The sequence below is a fragment of the Rissa tridactyla genome, chromosome 4 (assembly GCF_028500815.1).
Source record: "Rissa tridactyla isolate bRisTri1 chromosome 4, bRisTri1.patW.cur.20221130, whole genome shotgun sequence".
Lineage (NCBI taxonomy): Eukaryota > Metazoa > Chordata > Aves > Charadriiformes > Laridae > Rissa > Rissa tridactyla.
The window spans coordinates 42,183,443-42,205,020 of record NC_071469.1 but is presented as its reverse complement, the minus strand read 5'-3'; the positions used below and the strand labels follow the sequence as shown (position 1 = coordinate 42,205,020).

The following is a 21,578-nucleotide window of genomic DNA, read 5'->3' as shown; positions in this document are numbered from 1 at the left end:
ACCCATCCCAAAAAAAAAATTCACAACACTTTCCACAATTTTTATTTTCTACTTCCGGAACAGCACACACAAAGGTCTTGCTCATAAGACCTAGAAATAGAGTTAATATAGTTTCGCTACCATTAATTCTTTCCTACTAATTTCTGCACAAAAGCAAGTATCATTTCTTATTATTAATATAAGCTAGAAAAAAAATCCTCCATGATGCTTCACTGAATTCACATTAGGGAATTCCATTTCTCTCACATGCCTCCTTTTAAATAACTTAAATTGAAATATAAACTCAGTGTAGTACATTGGTTGATCTGCAGATTTAAAGGAAATGCTCTGATATCTATTCTAATCAACAGAATGGTAATTATCAAGCATTGTGAACCAAGAAAGATCCAGATTGATGCTATGCAAACCAATGTGCATGAAGCCTGAATTTAAGAAATAAATTAAAAAGCCTACTTACCACAGAATTTCTAAGCTTTTCAGGTAAAGGATCTTTTACTTCAGACAGAGGATCCTCAGGATTTTTGTCTTCAGAATTAGGAAAAAATTTTGATTGCACTAAAGAGCTTAAAGACAAAAAAGAACCGACTGAAAAGCATGTATTGTTCTATGTGGTTTTAGAAGAATAACAAAGTCAGAAGTTCTATTACAAGTTGATTACAAGAAAAAATAATCCTGGCATATTAGTGCTTTCACATGACTGAACAAGTTTACAAAGATGAGATCTCAACTTCATGAAAGAATTAGACCTCTGGTTGCACACAGTGACCACCATTCAAGATGAGTCACTAGATGTTTTTTAAACAGCAGTTTCTCCAGTACCAACAGGAGTGACTGAACAAATAGTGAACTTCAAGTGGAGTTCTTAGTAGTCATGACACGAAACTTTAGTTCATAAGTAACTGAACAGAAATGTAACTTGGTGCAAAGTTTAGAAGTGGTCTATTTGTCATCACCAATTAGAAAACCAAGAATTCTTTGGCTTAATTCAAACTTCAAAAGCAATAAAAAGATATTCTATACTACCCTGATTAATTCGTGGATTAGCTATGCTGACTAAACTACTAAATTCTTAGCAGACCTTGTTGGTACTAAAACCCAAACAATTTATGCCTAAGCTTTTAGAAAATCATATGCAGCACTGCCAGCCATACTTAAGTGTCTCACAAGCCCTTAATGTGATTTTTCTTACAATACCCTATGTGGTACAGAAATACGTATTATTTCATTTTATGGACAGGAAGCTCACTACAGAATGAGCCCTAGACCTTCAAAGGAAATTACATATCACAACGTATTGCAATGCTTTACTGTCCCACATCTTGCTGAACAGGTGAACCTGCAGGTCAATCATAAGCATCCAGGCTTTAATACTTGGAAAGAACAAAAGAGGTATCTAGGGACAAGGACCTCATACCAACTAAGTAAAGTCATCTGAACTAAACGTAACAGGACAAGGTTTAGTTGTCAACCTAAAGATAAGAATTTTCCTTCTGTGTGAACACTTGCGAATCATTAATCACCCTGTTCACAGAAGAGGCCCCTCACTATCTACCTCAGACTACGGCTTATCAAATTCATCCAACATTATGGCTAAATCTAAATCCAAGTTTAAGCTCTGACTAACCCAGGTATGTGACTGAGCCTCTATTGGCTATTGTGTGGGAGGTGTTTCTCCTACTGGAACTATTTTGTTTTACACATTAATTATTAACCGAATCATAAATACTCTCATCATCAGATCAATACTCCAACTCAGAACAGCAACACAAATACGCAATTCCCCTTACTAGACAGGAACGCTCATCACAACAACTGATCCTTATTGTCTTGCATCTGAGACAAAATCATTTGAAAGAGTGCTTTGAGGGAACACTGAAGATAAGAACATAATAACGAAGTGAGAGAAACGGTTCAAAAAGCTCCACGTGGGCTTTAGCTTAACCTAGTGCTTTGAGCACCTCTTTAAATACAGAATGGGTACAGACTGTTCAGCACAAACACACCACCAGAAAGATGGCATCTGACTGGCATTTTAGAGAACATCAGCAGGCAGTCAAATTAAATTTTGGCATGTAAGTGATTTGCCAGAAGTCACAACAAAAAGCTGTTGTTAGAGGCAGAACTAAGTGCAAAATTTGAGAATTGCTCTCTAACTACTGAACCAGTATCACACTATGATGATGCTGGTGACTACCAGTTCAAACAGTACTAGTATCTAACATTATAAATATTGTTCTCTTGGCACTTGCTTCTTCCTTGGGGAAGGTACACAAACTGAGTCACTTACAAAAGTACAGAAGGGTCACTACTTTGTCGGCTGAGATGATACGATATTGCCACTAACAAACCACAAAATATGGAGAAGAGAACTGGAATATGCTGCCCATCCCAAGAATCCTGGAAACAGAAATGAAATGTTAAAAAAAGGAGACAAATTATATAAAACACTTATCTGGCATACAAGAATTATGTACATCTTAGTAAGAGCATGGAAATATTAACTACGATTCCACAAAAATGAAACAGGACTTTTAGTACAAAATATTGTTCAATATTTACCTATGTCTAACTATAGATCAGAAACTCTAACATAGTATACGTCCCTTAAGGCCACACCACCTTAATCACTAAAGTCATCTGTTTTCATAACCCTTGTGAAGAATTTCTTACATTCCTTGTATCACAGGTTCCTAGAGCTGCATTTAGTCACTTCTTAATTTTGAAAGTTACATATGTTTTTACTCAGATTTATTTTTTTTCTGATGTGCTAAATTCAGATCAAACCAGTGGTTTTATTTTTTTTTTTTCAAAAATATTTTGAATTTTACAATTTGTATTGGATCTGCAAAGATGAGACAGTGATTCTGTGCTAAAGTTTGTTTATCTTGAACAGATGTGTTTACAAAAGGCTAGTAAGACAAATGTACAAATTCACAGAAAGCTAATGATGTTCTGCGGGTGATGGCATCATGGGAGTATTTCCTCTAGCAACTTTTTACCCTCTGGACAGAGTGGAAAAAAGCCCATCAACTCCGAACTGGAAGGCGCACATGCTACTGTTAATTGTGAATCAAGAGCATTTGATTACTGACACACACCTGAAACCAGCAAACAGAACGAAAACAATAGTGTTTTCAAACAGAATGGCATTTCAAGCAAGGAAAAGCTGCTGGTTTTGGGTGGGTTCCACCCCCTGCCAGCTAACTCTACCTTTTAGAGAGGCATGCACCTTCACTTTGACACTACAAACTATTTCCTGGTTTATTTTCAAGTAAAGATTAATATGAAAAGACTATTTCTGGTTTGCAGTACTGGAAAAAATACTCACATGAGCCGTTTTGAGAGATTAACAAACCAACACATGAAGACTGAGCTACAAACAAGACACTTACATGATTTTTTTTTCAAGAATCAATGCAGAATGGAGCTGACTAAGAGTCATGCGTTTTCAGACAAAAAAACAGCCTGTTAGTGCAGGCACAAATCATACCCCTTTCAAAAGTAAAAAATCTGCTTTGTTCCTGCATTGCATCTCCTTTATTGATATCACAGCTGAGCAAGTATAAAACCCTATCAAATCAGACTAACATTTCTAATTCACTTTCTGCATATTTAAGTATCTAAGATACAAAGACGCAGAGAATAAAACCCAAAACATTGAGGTATGCTCTGTCTAAAATTTTGCTCACCTTCAGGGCACCATAGCACAGTCCGTACAACAAGGCAACTGCCACAATACTACAGATAAAACTGTAAAGTGCTGCAAGCAGGCTTGTGGTAGCTGAATATCATAGGAAAGAAAGAAAAATTCAGTGTTATGCAATTAGGTTACAATACAAAATACTTCTGAATGATTAAGAAAGTTATCCACCCCCTAGTTGCAACATCCCTCTGATATAAAAAAAAATCCAACCCACAGTAACTACTTTATTTTCCCCTACAAATGATTTTTTTTTTGTTTTAAGAGAGTAGTTTATGTGGTTTTATTTACCACCTCATTTTTTCAACAGCATTACCATGAGAATGGTTGACAACTGCAACAGAAACCAGTCGGGGAAGAAAGTATACTTTTTGACTGACTTATTAGGACAGTAACTATTTTTCGATAATCCACCACAAGACCTTTAGCCTTTTAAAAAATACAGTTAGTATTCTATGTTTAGAGGGTAGGAATAATAAAGTGTAATCACTAATTTTTTTTAGCTAGCCTACTAATCCGATGGCTGTTCCTAATCTAATGCTTTTGACGCTGACATAAAAAGAAACCCCACCACTCACCATTGCCACCAAAGACGTGAATATCCAGCTGTTCACAGAGATACATCACAAATGTATTCACCTGAGGCAGAAGACCAATGAAGAATACTATAGGGAAACATAGTGTAAACACTACGGAAGAAAAAAAAAAATAGTTGAAAAAGTGGTGAATATGAAAAATATAGCATGGTAACGTACTCTTCAGTTACAAGTTCTATGGTATCACACACACCATTTAACATCACTGAAGTACTTCTATTATTTCTAAGAAAAACAGCCATTATGCAAATCTCTACTTCAAAGACTCAGAACTGACTGAATATAGAGGTTACATAGACCAGTAAGTCAGATTTCTTGTACTTCCATTTTAATCGCTGTAGAAATGGACGCAGGCCAATTCAGGCTTTCCATTTTTATTTAGCAAAGATCAGCCAAGAGTCTTTACAGATTAGAAGATCTGTAAGTTTTCACTCATTGTAAATGAGGCTTATGCAAGCCTAACTGCCTGTCTGGAGTTACAGGAGCAAGCTAACACCAGCCACAGTGACATAAGAGAGGCCAAGCATTTCACCTCTGGGTTTTCTGCCACTAATAACGTCTGACAATTTTACCCATTTTCCCACACCACTTCTGAAAAGTTCTGATCCTAAATGACTTTTTTATTTTTTTAAATGAAAATGGGTAACTGTATAAACCATTAAAACCTCTGCAAATTACAGGACTTAAGAATGCAACGATATACAAACGTCACTTAATAAAAAGAACAGTGTGTCCTAACCTGCACGTATCATTTACTTTCCATCTTAAGGAATAAGATATGCAGAAACAACAGTCTTTTACACAGCTTTAAGTAGTTCAGATACAATTTACAAGCAGCAGCATATTACAAATTCTAGGTTTTGAGTGACAGAAGGGACAAACCATTAAAATAACTCTCACAGACAAAAATCTGACAGTTTAGGGAGGATTTTCTATAACCTTATTGACTGTGGCTTCAGTGACCAAAAGAAGAAACCAATTTTAAAGCACCCTGTAAAGAATCACAAGTCTCAATTTTACATTTCTAACTTTATATCCACAGAATGGCTGGATACTAGAGGATATCACATTAGAAATATTTACGGTGCGATAGCTACTGAGAATCTGATTTTTATTTTTTTTCCCCTACTCCTTGGTAAAATGAAATAACTAAATGTTGTTTTAAAACATGTAGGTTCAGAGCTTGGGAAAAACTTTAAGTTCTGCATCACTTTACCGATACAAATTAGGAAATATAAGGAGCCGAAGAAAACATTTTTCAGAATTCTCAAGTCAAACCTTGATCTCAAATCATTACTCAAAGAAGCCTATATAGGAGAGAAACAATAAAGTGTTCTCTCACTGACAGGTTACAAATCTGCTTCATCAAGGCCTGTAAGTTAAACTACTCTTGAGTGCACTGAAAACAAAATCATAAAATAGATCTAAGAATACGCAATTTAGAGAGAGTAGCCCAGCAAAAAGCCAACATTTCTGATTGCTATTAAGTCTGTAACAGAATTGCTCTCTAATGGGAACCACGCAAGTCAAAACAGAAAGTGATTGTTATAAGCGCTGAGCAGATTTAGACCAACTGATCAAGTCCAGTATGTGGGACACAAAATAAGTAAATGAAAAATTTATACTAGTGCTCACTTGTCTGTTGGCAAGGACACAGCAATTATTTTATTTACCAATTATGCTATCTAGACACAAAGTTTGCCTTGCCCTGCACCTGTGCTGTTCTAGTAGCTACGCCTGGGAATGGGAAAAAAGACAGCTGAGATTTTTACTTTGTGCTAACAAAGTATGTTTGCTAGAAGCCAGCTTGCTGTATAATACACGCAAAGCTTTTTGAAACAGTAGTTCAGCAACATTAAGAGTTACTCCAAAGGCAAGGGTTTACGGGAAAGGGGGGGGTGTAGGTTTTTATTTTGGTTTGTTTTTTTTAAGTGAGAGCTGTTCTGGCAATCTGATTTTTTTATTGGCAGAACTGCTAAGAAAAACAGAACATAAAAGCTGGTACAAGATACCCAAGAAGAACAGTAAAACATAAGGATGAAAAAGCATTCAGAACTCCCGAACCAAGAAGTTTTAAAAGCTAATCCCAAAATGGACACGGCCTGATGAAGATGCCAGCATGGCTTTTTAAAAATGGAAAAGGCTCTTAAGTACTTTGTAAAAGTAGGTCACTTTCACAATGCAACACACCACCTACATAGAGTTATGTATTACCTTATGGGGATATGGCTATACATTATGCAACCACTCAAGGTAATAGGAAAGGGAAGAAAAGATTTCTGAAATTGACAGAGCATAAACAAGGGGAAATGAAGCTACTTTTACATCTTTACATATCTTGAATGAGTCAAAAATATCTGCTGTCTTAACTTCAGTATGCCAGTGCATGGACAGATCCATAGAATCTGTAAAAAAGCACCTCTGGAAATGCCTGGACAATACTCTGTTCATAAATAAGTGGCTTAGACCTTTTCCCTCCAGGCATTTACATTTAAGCACAGATTTACTACCAGAAAGTTGAAGGGGGAAACAGTATGAGGTAAGAAATTCAGAATGCTCCTAAAAATCAAGTAATAAAAACTAATTCTCAAAATGCCAAATTGGTAATTCTTATAAATCAACTAAAAGTCAAAAATAAAATAAAATAAAAGAAAGAAGAATCAAAAGCAATACCAAGTTTTAATTTTTCTTCGACAGAAGACTGTCCAGGAACTGGAGGCATGAAGTCATAACATTTAGCTGCTGTAGTCTTTCATGCCCAGATATTTTGGTACAACTGAAGAGCACGTCTGTTCAATTTAGATGAATTCTTACGTATTTTCTTCCCCCTCCAAAGAGGTGATCCAGACCTTTAGATAATAACTTTGCTCCTTTAAAGAATACGCACAGTTTCCATGATAAGATGGTCTTCAAGTGTTTACATTCTTTTTCTCCTTTTTATGGGCTCTGCTGTTACTGTTTTCAACAAATTTTGTAAGTAAACAGGGGAAAGGTTTGTTGGTTTTGGTGGGCTTTGTTGTTGTTTGTTTTCTGTGTTGGATTCTTTTGGAGGTGAGGGTGTTAAATACCAGCAGTATTATGAATGCACTGTGCTGCTCAGAATACAATGCAAGTACCTCACATACAGCACAAAATTGTATTTTTTGGTACTGCCGATAGGCCTGTTCTGCAAAGATACACATTAAATAAGACTTAATCTGCCTATAGTGTTTTTAAACATTGTGTCCATACTGCTCCACTTGATTGCTAAACACAAATAACCTGGTTTAAGAGAAGTCATACTCATGTGCCATGAGCCCCTCTAGAAAGTACAAAAAGAGTCCAAATCAAAACATTTCTTTAACTACTGAGCAGCTAGGTCCAAGCATAGGGTAGCTTATCCAGGTCCAAGCTAAGAAGAAAGAACAGAAGTTTCAGGGATGAAGACTAAGATACTACATAATTAAAAAGCTAAAAATATTTTTTTTTCCTATGACACCGTATTAGTTGGCATCTCTGCAGTTTGTTACAGCAAAGCTATAGAAGGGGGAATTTTCCCATAAACTTTGGCAAAGCTAAAACTACTCTTTCCAAAGGAAACTAAAAGAACTGCATTTAGAAGGTGATGTTGCAACAGTGTCATAACAAGATGCAGAGTGGAAAAGGAAAGATGTCTACTGTGGTGAAGCAAACAATTAAAATCCATGAAAAGGCCACTCACCTATAACTAAGTCCCTGGCTGACAGCAGCAGCAATGGGTTGGTGAAAGCCATTCCATACAACCTGAATCTTGTTGTAGATATGTTTCTGCTGCCATAATCCAACAGCCAAATAAGACCACAACATAAACAGAAATATACAGGCCTACTATAGGCTATGATACGATTATGACCCTGTTTCAAAAAAAAAAAAAACACAACAAAACCGGTATTTGTTTCATTATTAGCAGAAAAAGTAATTATTATTGTTACAGACAGTTTCAGAACGAAAATTAATCATTGTTCACCAATTAACATACTGTCACCTCAGCACATCCTTAAGTTTTGTTCATAAAATCTTTAATGCATTGCCTTGCACTGATGTAAGTCTTTTTTTTGTGGCTTTGATATAAAAAGGACAAGTTTGCTTAAGTTAGACTAAGCTATATTCACCCTTCCTTATTATCTACTAAGTTTTAAAATATGATTCTTGCAATACTAAATGCCAGAGAAACTCTAACTAGGCTTCATAAGCAAGAGATAATATATTAATTTTTAAGAAAATGCAATTAAAGTTTATTACTCAGATACTGCTCCTGATGGGGGAAAAAAAAAATCTGCATTTGTGTGTTCACTAAAACACACAGCTTATTACCTAAAATAATAGGAACGCTTGCTGCAGAGGAATAATGCTTTTTCATATCTAATTTAGGACATAACAAAAATATTTTGTCTTGGCAATTTATCAGATGCACAACAGAATATAAACATATTGTGCAACGCTAGCACATTAACATTTCCATGCTCAAATGTTAATGCTCACTAAAGCATTGCATACTCTGCTTAATAGAGTGAAAAAATAAGTTTATGTGCACACTAGGACAACTGAGTGATCTACAAGACCAGAATAGAACAGCAAAGTCATGTCAGTTCATACCAGCATAGTAAATTACAGCATTAGGAATAATTCTCAGTATGATTGCTTGAATACTAAAGATTTGTCAAAAAACTTATCACGATAAGACTCCACAGCAGAAGCTAGGCTTAAAACAGGGAGGACGTGATTGCTAAATACAAACAAAGCGGGAGGTGGAAATAGTATCAGTTCCCTTCTCACAGACTAAGACAACATACACCTCTTGTGCCTTATAAAAAGGTACCCAAGAAAAATGCTGAAAAGATCAAAATAAAAAGATTAATTTTATGTGGAAGTTCTACATCTGCCAGGTTAATCCAGTGGCACGTGGCCATGACTTACATGTCGGGGGGAAGAAGAATCTGGCTGAACGCTCTGAAACCAAAACGGAAAGAGGAAAGTTACCCAATCTATGGACAAGTGCATTTACCTCCCCCCACACACACATTCCTGATTAAAGTTCTTTTAATAATATCTACAATTAGTTTTACAATTTTCAAAGCAACTGTACAGCTTTTAAATACCACAATGTATTAAACCAAAAAAAAACCACTGTTCAAAGAGTGTACGTCTACAGCTAAAGGTTTTAAAAAACCAAACCTAGTTTCTAGAACTTCTATTGTTTTTTTTAAACACAAAATGTGTTATGCACTTTAATTTTAAATATAATTTCCACCCTAATAGTCTAATCATAAGGAAATAAACAATCATTCTTAAGTTACTAAAATACCATTAACAACTTTCTAATAAAAACTAAGATTCTGATTAAAAATATTCTCAGATATAATTGCTTAATATGAATGCATTGAGGTGTATCCAATAAAAAAAAAAACCAAAAACCAAACAAAACAGTAACACTTCAAGTTTAGTTTGTAGGCTGTTTTCAGCCAGTATGAATGTGCTCCTCTTTGGGAAAACAAAGTGCATGAGAACAACAAACAGAAGGTTGTTTAGCAAACATTCACTAGAACCATTCTAGTGAAGTGACCTTGTCTGACCATCTATCAAGCTTTCCATGAAGTTGAAGTTTACTCATTTCTATTTAAATGATAAACATGTAGTTTTTTCCTTAAAGCTCTAACTAGCCTGCAACACCCAACCAAAAGTTATTTCTATTGTTTATAGAAAGTGAAGATAGAAATTAAAATACCTTCAACAGTGAGTACTGACAACTGGCTATTACCAGGCAGAACTGGAAGACCCAAATATCCTTGAAAAAGCCCTCTATAAGAAGTACAGAGCCCAGAAATGCAACTAGAATAGCAAGGATGACAGCTAACACGTTTTCAAGGATCTCACGATTCCTGTATTAGAGGGAGAGGAAAAAAAAAAAAGAATTAAAAGCTAACTATGTCTAAAAAAAGCTGCAAAGGAACAGTTAGGGTCAGAAGTTACCAAGAGTTATGCTTCTGGTAGCAAAGTAGTTAATAGATTTGAACCCGCATAGACTATGCTAGTACACTGTCTTTTAGCAAAGTTAGGAGCTACCTAGGAGCTTTCAATGATAGCTGAAAGCAATTAGTATCTTATGGAATTGAACTCTAACGAGCAGAAGATAACTTCAGCAGATAATTTCAGAAATAATTCAAATGCTCAACCAGAAGCACAGCCTGTAACATAAATCAATATTCAAGGGCCACACAGGATGATTACAAGCCCATGAAAAAAAATATACACAATAGCTTATCTGTATATAATCTGTCATTCATAATTCTGTAATGAAGAAACTAAAAACACTCTGACTTGGCTAAGATACACCAAGTGGAATAAAGAGAATTCCATATGATATTGGTAGTGCTTAGGAACAGAACTGATAGTATTTCTGCCTGGACGAAAATCACTACTGTATTGTTTATCTCAAGGAAGTTCACTACCAAAATTTAAATACTATATATATTACAAAAGCTGGTAACCAGGGGGTCACCTTCATTTTATTCCACTGGGTAAATGCAGCAGGGACAACTGATTACAGTTTTAGATGACCCTTTGGAAAAATGCTTTGAAATAGCAGGTAAATTCTCTCTACTTGCTGAAATAATGTAAGCATATGCCAGGTTCTAGACCCTTTTAATTAGTTTTTTGGAAAAGGTTATTTTCTTACTTTAAATATTAGCAACAAGTCTCTCTTTTTGACCAAACATGTTATCACCCAACTCATGCAAAGTGAGGGGTTTGTTTTCCTTTGTGGTTTTTTTTTTTTCCTTTTTAGCATCGCTGGAGAAAAAAAAAGGGAGTGTAGCCCTCATTATTTTAGAAAAACTGCATTTTGTATTATTCTTTTGTCTTTCAGAGTACAGTGAATAAATACAATTCTCTAAGGATATCTTTATCTGTATTACAGTTTAGTTACCATTTTTTAATGTTTACTTTCTGAGGTCTAGTAACACACAAGGATCTCACCTATCAAATAAAGCCAGAAGAGTTAATCTATCAAAATTGATGCTAATCCAAAGCTTAGGCAGGATCCAAAAGCGATAGTACTGCTTGACTTTTTGAGCTGCTTCCTCTGGAGGTTGCATGTGGTCCTGAAGGTCAGGGCTCAGGTCAATATCTTGCTGCTCCAGCAGATCTGTATCCATGGTTAGCAGCCTGTTCAACCTGATCTGAGGAAGAGAAAGCTAAAAGAAAGTCAGTATTAACAAAAGCTCATTTTTATTGTATCAGTGTATTTTACTGGAAACGGCTTTGGAAAAAATTGCTAGAATTATTTAGTTTCACTTTTGAGAAGTTGTATGTTAAACACTGTCAGTTCTTGGGCTTCACTTACATTTCCTGTCCTTATCATAGCAAATGAATAGCACCAGCAACAATAACAGTTTGCTTACAACACAACTGTTCGGCGTTTTAGCATATGACTAATTTCAAATGAAGCACGAACATGTCTTCCAAGTACATTATCCCATTTACTTTGAAAACTTCAAATTTGAAGACAAGTAAACTGATACGTGAACAGGAATAACGTATACTACATGAATAATCCAATTCTGAATATAAATAAATTACAACACATTTCTTATAGTCAGCTAATGTGCATGCACACCCATGCTGAATGGATGCTTTTGCATGACAAAGCAACATATGTGTGCATCAGTGGTCAAATTCAAACTCACTACATTCAGAATATACGCAGAGACAAACTAAAAAAAGCTCTACCCTAACTAGTCAAGTACTATTTATGACTGACTACATTTCTCACATATTTTGTAGTTTGTCACTCTAGCATTCTCTTGAAATCACAGTAATTCTAACAACCGTAAGTGTTCTTTAAGGAGAATACTCGGAAGGTTAAAAAGTTACTACAGTATGTATGTGTCATCTAACCACTTTATAGATTTCATTAACAGCCCATTAAACATCTTAACACACTGCCCTTTATTCTTAAACAATATCATTGTTAAAATGTCATTTAATGAAAAATATTCACAATCTTAAGGCAAAGGGTAAAATTTAAATACTCATGTCACCTTTAAGTGTCAAAAAGTATATGGGTTTTGGGTTGGGTTTTTTTTTTGCAATTATCTTGAAGTTTAACATTTGATTTCAAGTTGTTGAAAATTTTTTTCATAACTCTTTAAAGCATCGGTGTACTGTAACTGTGCTGAGCCAGCTTTTCCTTCCTAGAAAAATACTAATAAAAACAACAAGCATGAACACTCCCTTTCTAAAGGCATTTCAAAAATAGAAAACATACTATCTAAGATAAGCTGTGTCAGAAAACATGTGATTTTTTGACAACTTTTAAAAAGAATCACCATAACATAACATTTGTAGCACTAATAATAAATTCCAGTGGAAACTTCCACATAGGCACATGGGCTAAGACTTTACGAGTTTGCCTTAAACAGAATCGTCCCCTCTAATGAGGCCGCACTAGGAAACCAACAGCACGTAAGAGGTAATGCAGCGTCTTTTTTGAATGCTGCATTTTTGAGGGGGATGGTGGAAAGCAAGGAAATATCCTCTAGCAGACACCAGGTTTGAAGAGCACATTCTTGATCTAAAGCATGGTCAGGCAAATGGAGGTCTCTTGCTCCTCTGCCAAATGCTGAATCCATATTTAATTTTCCTTCTTGACTAGTTATTTAGGTACTTCAATATATTTTGGTTTCCTAGCTTAAGAAACCTGACCATTTGCACTGTCTTCATGACACAGCAATATAAGACTTCAGAATTAAGAGTACAGATATGTCTGGACTTGAAAACAATGTAAAGGGTTTGAGATGATAAAACTAAGGAATGCTAAAGCTATTTGCAGTATGAAACAGCGTAAGCCTCTGCCTTTTTTCCCCAGTCACTCCTTGCACATGAATTAATATTTTGTACAGCAGACTCCAGTGACAGATACTTAAATTCCTTTCAGGAAAATTACTGAAGTTTCTCTTGGTCAGAACACGAAATTTATTCTTGCTGCTGCCTGCTAATCTTATTAATGCACAGAAGGCAAACTGTGTCCAAGTTGTCCAGTCAATCTCTGGAAACCTTTACAAGGTATCTCAGAACATCCAATTTCCACATGATTTACATAATCAATATGCTTTAGATCAGAGGAAACCATTTACATTTAAATTTTCAAGTGCTATGCAGAAGGATGAATTTGTGTGTGTATATGAAGACACTGCAACAGTGAATACTTTATCTTCATTTAAACCCAGGCAAAAATCCTTCTTAAGAACAAAGAACTACCACATAGGATGATTAATCAGTGCTTTAAAATTGGAAAGTCTTCTGATTTTTTGCATGCTTTAAAAATAAATAAGAAAAACTTACTAGATCATGTGGATAAAAGCGAACTGAGGTAGAACTCGATACGTGAGAGTCCGTGTCACTATAAGAACAGGGGAAAGACTTCAGATTATAAAACTACATTTTATTTCAACAGGCCGCTCATTTTCTAGTGTCCCAAATTAAGTTCTGAATCCTTGCAAATTTTAACTAAAAATCTTTCTTTAAGTTTTTCCTTGAATTACATATTTTAAATACAAGTATCCACTTACTCTTGTGTACTGTGGTAAACTCTGTAGCTATAGTACATCAGGAGACTCTTTATCCTTGGTATAACTTTCTCAACACCTAGTCCCTAAATTGTCTAACAAGGATTATCACAATATAGCAATTATTCCACTTGAAAAAAACCATAGATGTTCCATAATCCGTTAGCTACTGATGTGTAAACATGCATCAAATCACTAAGGGACTGTAGAGTCTGCTATGTGTTTGCATACAGAGTTTTTGTTAATTCTATACTGTTTTTACCAAGGTCCCAAAACTGCCAAAAATAGTACATACTTAACACAAGTACACTGAGTTACTTAATCTTACATTGCCTATGAAAAACTTAACTTTAAATAAACCTCTGGTAAGAAGAGCAAAATAACTGCAGTTTCCATTCATTAGAGGTGAGGAGAAATTTCTCTTACTGTATGAGAGTCCATATCCAACCATTGCTTTTTTCCCCCATTTTGGAAAGCTTTTGGATGTTTGTTTTCCATGTAAATCACATGGCTCTAAGGCTCGTATCAAATTTATGCAGCTTTCCTTCAGATCCTTGCCTTAAGATAAAAACATTCTTTGTTATCAATTTTACTTCACTGAAACTCAAGTGTTCTCTAAACCAGAGATCTGATTATTTAGATGTGGCCAGTTGGCCAGGTTGTTCCTTCCATTAGCACATATAACTTCCTAGCAGCAGCCACCAGCAAAGCCATTGCATCTGGAACATGCAAGCAGTAGAGGCAGGCATTGGCAGCTTTGTGCAAGGAATACAGAACTTTTTGTCAAAGTTCAACTCTACCAAGATGCACTTGCACACTTTCACAACAAAAATTTGAAGATGGGAGCTTTTATATTCATTATTCCATAATTCCAATAGCTATTCCACCTATACATGGTGGGAATTTGTAGCATTCAGCATGATGCAATAGCTTCAGAGCAGTTTTATGTAGCGAAGTGGATTGGGGAAGATGGGGCCCGTGGGAGGTTTTGGGCTTGTTTTTTTTTTTTTTTTTTTTTCTCTCTCTTCTGCCTTCTGTCCTGTCAGAGAAAGAAAGGGCATCTTTCCAACAGCAGATGAACTTTCCAGTATGTAGCTGGCTATTTCAACTGTAAGTCAAATTTTAGCCTCAGGCACGTTAACATTTCCATGTATTGTTTCATGGCATCTATGAACTTGAAAACAAATTTATCAGTTTACATTTGCTTCACAATTGGAAGTTCATTTGTAAATAAGTTAATAGCCATTATGGTCAACAGCCACCTACTTTCTCAAAACCTGTGTTAAATCCTTTAAGAAAGGCATTCTATAAGCCAATCAAAAATGCATTTGTCAAGTTCTCCGTTTGGACATTTACTGCTTAAGCTAATAGTAGTCTTCATTATCTGAGATTTATTTAAGTGGAGATTATTTATTCAGCTAGTGTCATCTTCTAGTAAAAATAATTTAGGTTTCAAAAGTAAAGTATATGGATAATATTTTATATTAATTTTTTTGTAGTCTGCACCAAATAACCTTTTAAAATTAAAACCAAAGATTTTGTTGCAGTAAGACAAGAATCATCACTCTTGACTGGCCTTCACACACACCAGATGTTGGATGCTCTTCTTGCAGCTGGCTCAAAGTTCACAAGCGACATGTCGCAGCCCCCCGTCTCGTAGAGCGTAGAACTGAACTTACCTATTAAAGAAAAGGTCAAAAGCAGGTCAAAATTTCATAATGTTTCATCCCACTGGCACTAGTTTCTATTTATTAACTTACTACTGAGATCAATTTAGGAATCTGTCGTGGTTTAGGCTGGGCTGGCCACGAAACAAACGACAGATGCTCTCATCTAAATTTATATCAGTGTCAGAATACAAAATGTGATTACACATTAACGTGTCATCAGTGCAGACAAGACATTAGCTACTCAGTCCTCTTGCATACCATTTTACATGACATATATACAGTAAACTGCAATACCGAATTAAATTTTAAGAGTTTGTATTTAGATGTCACCATTAAAACAACAGAAGCACAATGTAAGCCTTCCCCCACCCCACCTTAGAGAATAACCAGGTGAAAAGCTTGCCATGACCAGCTTCTTCAGTTCTTCCCCACCCCCAGCAGAACAATCAGTAAATCATTTGCTATCAGCATTTAAGAACCATGGTATTTAGCTAAGGCAGTGATTCCTCAAGCGTCCTAAATAAAATTATTTTTAGAGGCACATGTCTAATTGAAAAGAAACACAAAGAGTGAAAGAAGTGGCCAGATGCTCCATAAATTATACCTCTAGAAAAACTAAAACATGAATGGCAGGCAGAGATTTATTCTACAAGCCAGAAGCAAACACTTCAGTATAAGAACAGAAGACTGCAAAATAACTTCTCAGATAAACCATTTGGAGTTACTGGAACTCCATTAACCTTAATTTCCTAAAGATATTATTGAAGACTTTTTGAATGAACAGTATCAAGCTATTCCTAAATATATAATTAACAAAAAAGTAGTCAGAGATTATAACTCAAATGATAAATTACCTCACTCACAATATGATGTTTTTACAGTGCCCTTCTCCCACAATACACTGATCAGAGAGATAAGCACTGTAATTTCCCCTGAAGGCCAGGTTCAATGTATTTCAGCTCTGAATGCAGGAAGCTGATTTTGAAATCGTGACCTCATATGAGGTTTTCTGCCAACTTCTCCATCTCCTCTAGCTCAAAACCTTTCTTAAGCCATGATGCAAAGCATGCAGCATTTTAAGATCTGCTTTTACAAAACAAAAAAAAAAGAAATCCCACTTTGGAGCATCTGAATACATCTCTCAGCTGCGTGTCTTGCAGCTTGCTCTTCTGTTGATCCAGGATAACAAGCAGCCCCAGGAGAAATATCTAATGAGATCAGGGCTTCCAATCTTTCCCCCATAACATAACCTGCTTCTGATACAGTGTTTTTTTGACACATATCTTTTCTTAAAAAAACCCCACGCTATTATTTTAAAAGTCCAATTTCTCATCAGACCCACAGACAATCAAGTTTGATTTAGAAGTGTTTGAAAGCAAGAAGGTTAAAAACATCGAACTGGATGATTAAAACCAGTGAAACTAAGGAAAAAATACTGGTATATTGAAAATATCTTCATAAGGCTTTTACCCTCAGAGTGGGCACTTCAGACCAAAAAGACACACTGCAGCCATGCTAAGACTAACCATTCTGACAAGACAGTCAGCTACATAGTTCATAAGTCACATACAGCGTGCGTCAGAGCTCAGTAACGCAACAGCTCTCTCAATATTTAATTACCTCTGCTATAGGTATTTATAAGGAAATACAAGTAGAGAGTTCACTTGTTAGGGTTTTTTCCTCAATAGTTAGGATTTTAATGAAGCGTTTTAGTTAAATACCCTCTGGTTTTTAATGCACAGTGTAGTACACAGTTGTAACTAAAGTTTAAACTAGCGCAAGACATCAGGAGTCTTCCTCCCCACAACTAATAAGTAACCCCAGTTACACAGGACTATTTCTCAACTCTATCAGTAAAAAAAAGATTTTCAACAGCAAACATGAAGGTATTACATTTGAGGTCCTAGTCAGGACAAAATGATACATAACTTATTACAGAAAAAAATCTTCCATGTAACCAGTGCTTAAAAGAGACAGCGAGTCTGGATTAAATTCTTCCTGGCTTTGCACTATTTAATTGAGAGACTGGAAGTTAAGCTTTCTGATTTTTATGTTAATGAAATTCTAGTCCCAGAGATTAGAGTATACCACTTGCAAGAAATAACTTCCCATTCTCTTGGGATGAGATAATACATCGGATATATTTGTTTCAAAAGAAGTTTACCAAACTGTTACACTCACATCAAATGTGTGAAAAGGGCCTCAAACTATGAAAACAATTTAGCATAACACACCTCACATTAGAAAATATCTACAGTTCCCTCACATACAACTCATCTTTGGATATGTCAAAATTTACTGCATTTGTGCTGCTGCTATAACTACTGCATGACTGTAGGATAAAACAAACCGAGAGGTAGCAAACGGACAAAACACTTAATTCCAACTGTTTACACACAAACTACAAAACAGACTCAGGTTTTGCCATACTTGCAACTTACCCCCCCCCTTATATAGACTTCCTATTGAAAGTTAACTCTCTGTCAACAAAAGCATGGGTTCTCAATAAAACAAAATTGCCTGCCAAGCACACCCCCCCCCCTTTTTTTTTTTTCTCCCCTAAATCAAAAGGCTCTCCAGAAAAGCCTCATCTCATCTGAAGTAGAAAAGATGACAGGACTATCCAGTGCTGTTGAGGATGCAAACCCTAACATGTGACTGGAGATTCTACAGCTAAGCTCCGAAGTCCCATCAATTAAATACTTCTTAAACTGTGCAAGATAACAGCAGCTTCCTCACAGCATTCTCAAACTCTAATGATGGATCCCAGTGCACACAAGATTCAATACGTATGGATACAGCCAGCATTTTTAGTTACCCTAGTAATTTTCTCTCCCTCCCATTCCTAGCTCTCCCACAGCATTCTCTGATATATTTTTAACAGCATCACCCTAAAAAAGTGTAAAGTTTTTTCTTTCCTCCAGGACTGTAGTTTTTATCAAGTTGTGAACAAATGGCAGACTCAAAAGTTTATTTTTCAAATCAAGAAATACAGTCAACAGCATGTTTGTCCACTACACAGAAATGCTTGTAACTTCCCCCCTCCCCCAGGGGGAGCTATGAGTTCTTAGCAAACTAAAGTTACCCAAACAATATTCTATTTGGACCAGGTTATAAAAGCAGCAAAACCAAGTCATTGATACTCAGGCACACAAATCCAAAATACATCTTTGTTCTGACATGAAGAGAGGAAACGATGAACACACTTCCTTTGAAACAAGCTTCCTTGTTTCAACACACAAAAGTATCTCGTCACCAAGTCCAGAGACAACCACATAACAGTTGACACTGCACGAACTGGTGTTCCCACAGTTAAAGGAATCAATGAAAGCAACAGGCTGATGAGCTTATACAGATGAAACCTGGAAGGCTTAAATGGCTGTGGATCCAACTAAAATGGTTCTCTGACGGTTTCCTCAACCAAGTTACTTTCAGCACATTTCAGTTTTCCATCTAATAAATGGAAAACCTTTGTTTTAAACCTCTCAAACTAGTTCTGAAAATTGCTAACACTTTTTGACATGTTGAAGCCTATGTCATCATTAGATCATTAAGATATATTCATCTACCGCTTATGACAATATTTTTTTTAAATCCTAGTCAAAACCAACAATGCCATCAGAATTTGAATAATGTGTAGCATGCAAGGAGCTTCACTTCCAAAGGTCAAAATTTTACCTTCAGCTTCAGTATAAAAACTTCCAAGTTTTCAGTTAGAACACTTCAAAGTGTTTCATTTTTTATTTCTACATGAAGTTTATCAAAAGAGTAACTTGCCTGTTATGCAGAATGGCCCAGACTACAACAGGGATATTTTCAATATGAACAATGGGAAATGAGTATTTATTTTCTACTTGTACCTTTGAAAATACTCCCCCATTCATCCCAAATGAATTAAGTCTACTTAGTTATAAAAAGGTATTGAGGAACTATTCTAAATTGTTTTTAATCAAAGAAGTGACCAGTGTATTTATTTATATTTAGAAAAAAGTTTCATCTTCAAGACCATCCAACTGCCTTCATAAATTAAAATACTCCAATAAATCTGAAATACTATCACTTGCATATAAGTGATACAACCAGAAGTCCAACACACCAGTGTAAGTGTATTGTAAAGCTCCAGATGGCCAGTTCTCTTTAATCACAAAAGCAATATTCCTCCAAAAAAAGCCAAAACCCCACACATTATCCAGCTGAGGACAAGAGGCTGTTATTTCGCCACAGTTTCAGAAACTGGACATCTGTTTTAGTAACTCAGCACTTGGATTCCTAACTACTTCACAAATTGTAACACCTACAGCCTTCGCTGCAAGGACTGAAAAATCCCACCCATACCCTACATGTCTCAAGAATCAGACATTGGTGAGAATAAAAGGCATCAGTATTGCCACACAGTGCTCTGAAGACTGTCATTCACCTAAGACATGGAATGTGTTTTGTTGCTTTGTGGATTCATATTATATTAATCCTGCCTATAAATCCTGGCATTCGATCTGCCACCTTTCCTTTCTGTCCTACATCCCTCCTATGAGTTACTTCATGTTTATTGCTCCACATTCAGTTCTTTTTCCATCCTTTCAAGTCCCTTCCTCCTTACAAAGCACCAATATAATTGATAAAAATCTTTCTACTTTGAGCCTGGAAGACTAAAAGATAATGCTTCAAAGCATGTCTTGCCTTACTCTCAGGGCAATGCCCAGGTAAAGATGACTGTATAGTCACCAGAGTGGATGTAAGCTAGGTATAATACAATAAGGCTCATCCTTTGTAAAATGAGACACCAGAATCAAGTTAACAGACACAAATCTTTAAAGCAAACAAAAAAAAAAAATAAAAGTTCTGTGTCTTGTTAAGAGCTGCAGTTTGACATCAACACATAAATGGAAAGCATGTAAAAGCAGGTATTGCATTGGTGCACACAAAAAAAGAAGTCCTAAACGTGGGGGCTTTTAACACATGCCCTGTTTATCTTCCAGAAGAGCTGGAATATGCCAATAGAATTTCAGTAAGAAAATAAATTCTTGTATGCATTGTACAAAGATATATAACCCCATCTACTACATTTGTCACTTACATTTCCAGTTGCTGTAAATCAGGTTTTGTTCCCTTAACTTTTCCCCAGCCTCTATTTTCAATATTTTTTTCTGCCCTGGGCAGTCACAGCAATTTCCACAGTGACAGAGAACTGGTCATATCACCTGCAGTGCTTTGATCAGCATCAGAATAAAAGTTAAAGAAAAAAAACAAACTACTACCCTCCCTCACCCCCAAACCATATACAGTCTAAAGTAAAGCAACAGGGTCATTGTTGACTGTAAGGTATCTTGGGACAACAGAAGAAAACCAACAGCCTTCGACTTAAGAGAAACAGAGCAGTAGTGTTACTTCATCCCTGACTGAGGATTAAAAAAGAAAAAAAAACAAAAAACAACAAAAACCACACACACACAAAAAAACCAACCCCCCCAAAAACCCCTCACATACTAGTTAAAGGTAGATAATCTCCATTCTTGTCAGACCTGATAAAGGAATCATGCATGTGAAAGCTCACACCATTTTGCCAACTATTTTACTCTAAGAAAACATAGTACCTGTCACACAAAGCTTGCTACACAACCTAGAAAATTTGATTTTCCTAAAATAATAAAGACAGATCTTGCCTATAATGGCTGCTTTCACACATGGAAAGTTTCTGAACAGGTAGATGCTCAGAGCTTCACGTCAGGAACAAATCCCTATCATACATCAGATTTTTAAGTGAGCAGATCTTGGAAGTTTTGTGCCTCCCAAAGGCAACGTGCCACCCCATATAACTGAAAGCACAGTACACACAAACTTTCAGAAGAATTTAGCCACATGAATTTCTGAAGACTCCAATACACACCAAATGCAATGAATATGCCATTTTAGAGAGCCTGACTGCAATGCTGAATTTCCTAAATGACTGATTGACTTCGATTCCTACTGCAACATAGCAAATTAAGTTCTTAACTCAGACTTAACTAGATTGTGTATTAAATATTGAATT

General features: G+C 35.9%; 1 protein-coding gene across 23 annotated transcripts in view; it reads right to left on the bottom strand.

Annotated features, from left to right (window-relative positions):
- Window positions 1-21,578, bottom strand: part of PCNX1 (pecanex 1) — a 100,927-nt gene that overhangs the window by 39,150 nt on the left and 40,199 nt on the right. For 19 of the 23 annotated variants that reach the window (XR_008466319.1, XR_008466320.1, XR_008466321.1 and 16 more), the window contains 10 exons: window positions 15,469-15,559; window positions 13,657-13,714; window positions 11,290-11,507; window positions 10,040-10,193; window positions 9,232-9,264; window positions 7,997-8,168; window positions 4,279-4,389; window positions 3,690-3,781; window positions 2,288-2,397; window positions 458-563 (listed from right to left, as the gene is read on the bottom strand). Coding sequence is in view for 16 of the 23 variants with exons in the window: in XM_054200726.1 (XP_054056701.1) it covers window positions 458-563; window positions 2,288-2,397; window positions 3,690-3,781; window positions 4,279-4,389; window positions 7,997-8,168; window positions 9,232-9,264; window positions 10,040-10,193; window positions 11,290-11,507; window positions 13,657-13,714; window positions 15,469-15,559 (1,145 nt within the window). In the remaining 7 variants the exon portion in view is untranslated. The remainder of the gene's footprint in view (window positions 1-457; window positions 564-2,287; window positions 2,398-3,689; window positions 3,782-4,278; window positions 4,390-7,996; window positions 8,169-9,231; window positions 9,265-10,039; window positions 10,194-11,289; window positions 11,508-13,656; window positions 13,715-15,468; window positions 15,560-21,578) is intronic. The other 4 variants (XM_054200720.1, XM_054200734.1, XM_054200727.1 and 1 more) reach the window with 3 other exon arrangements.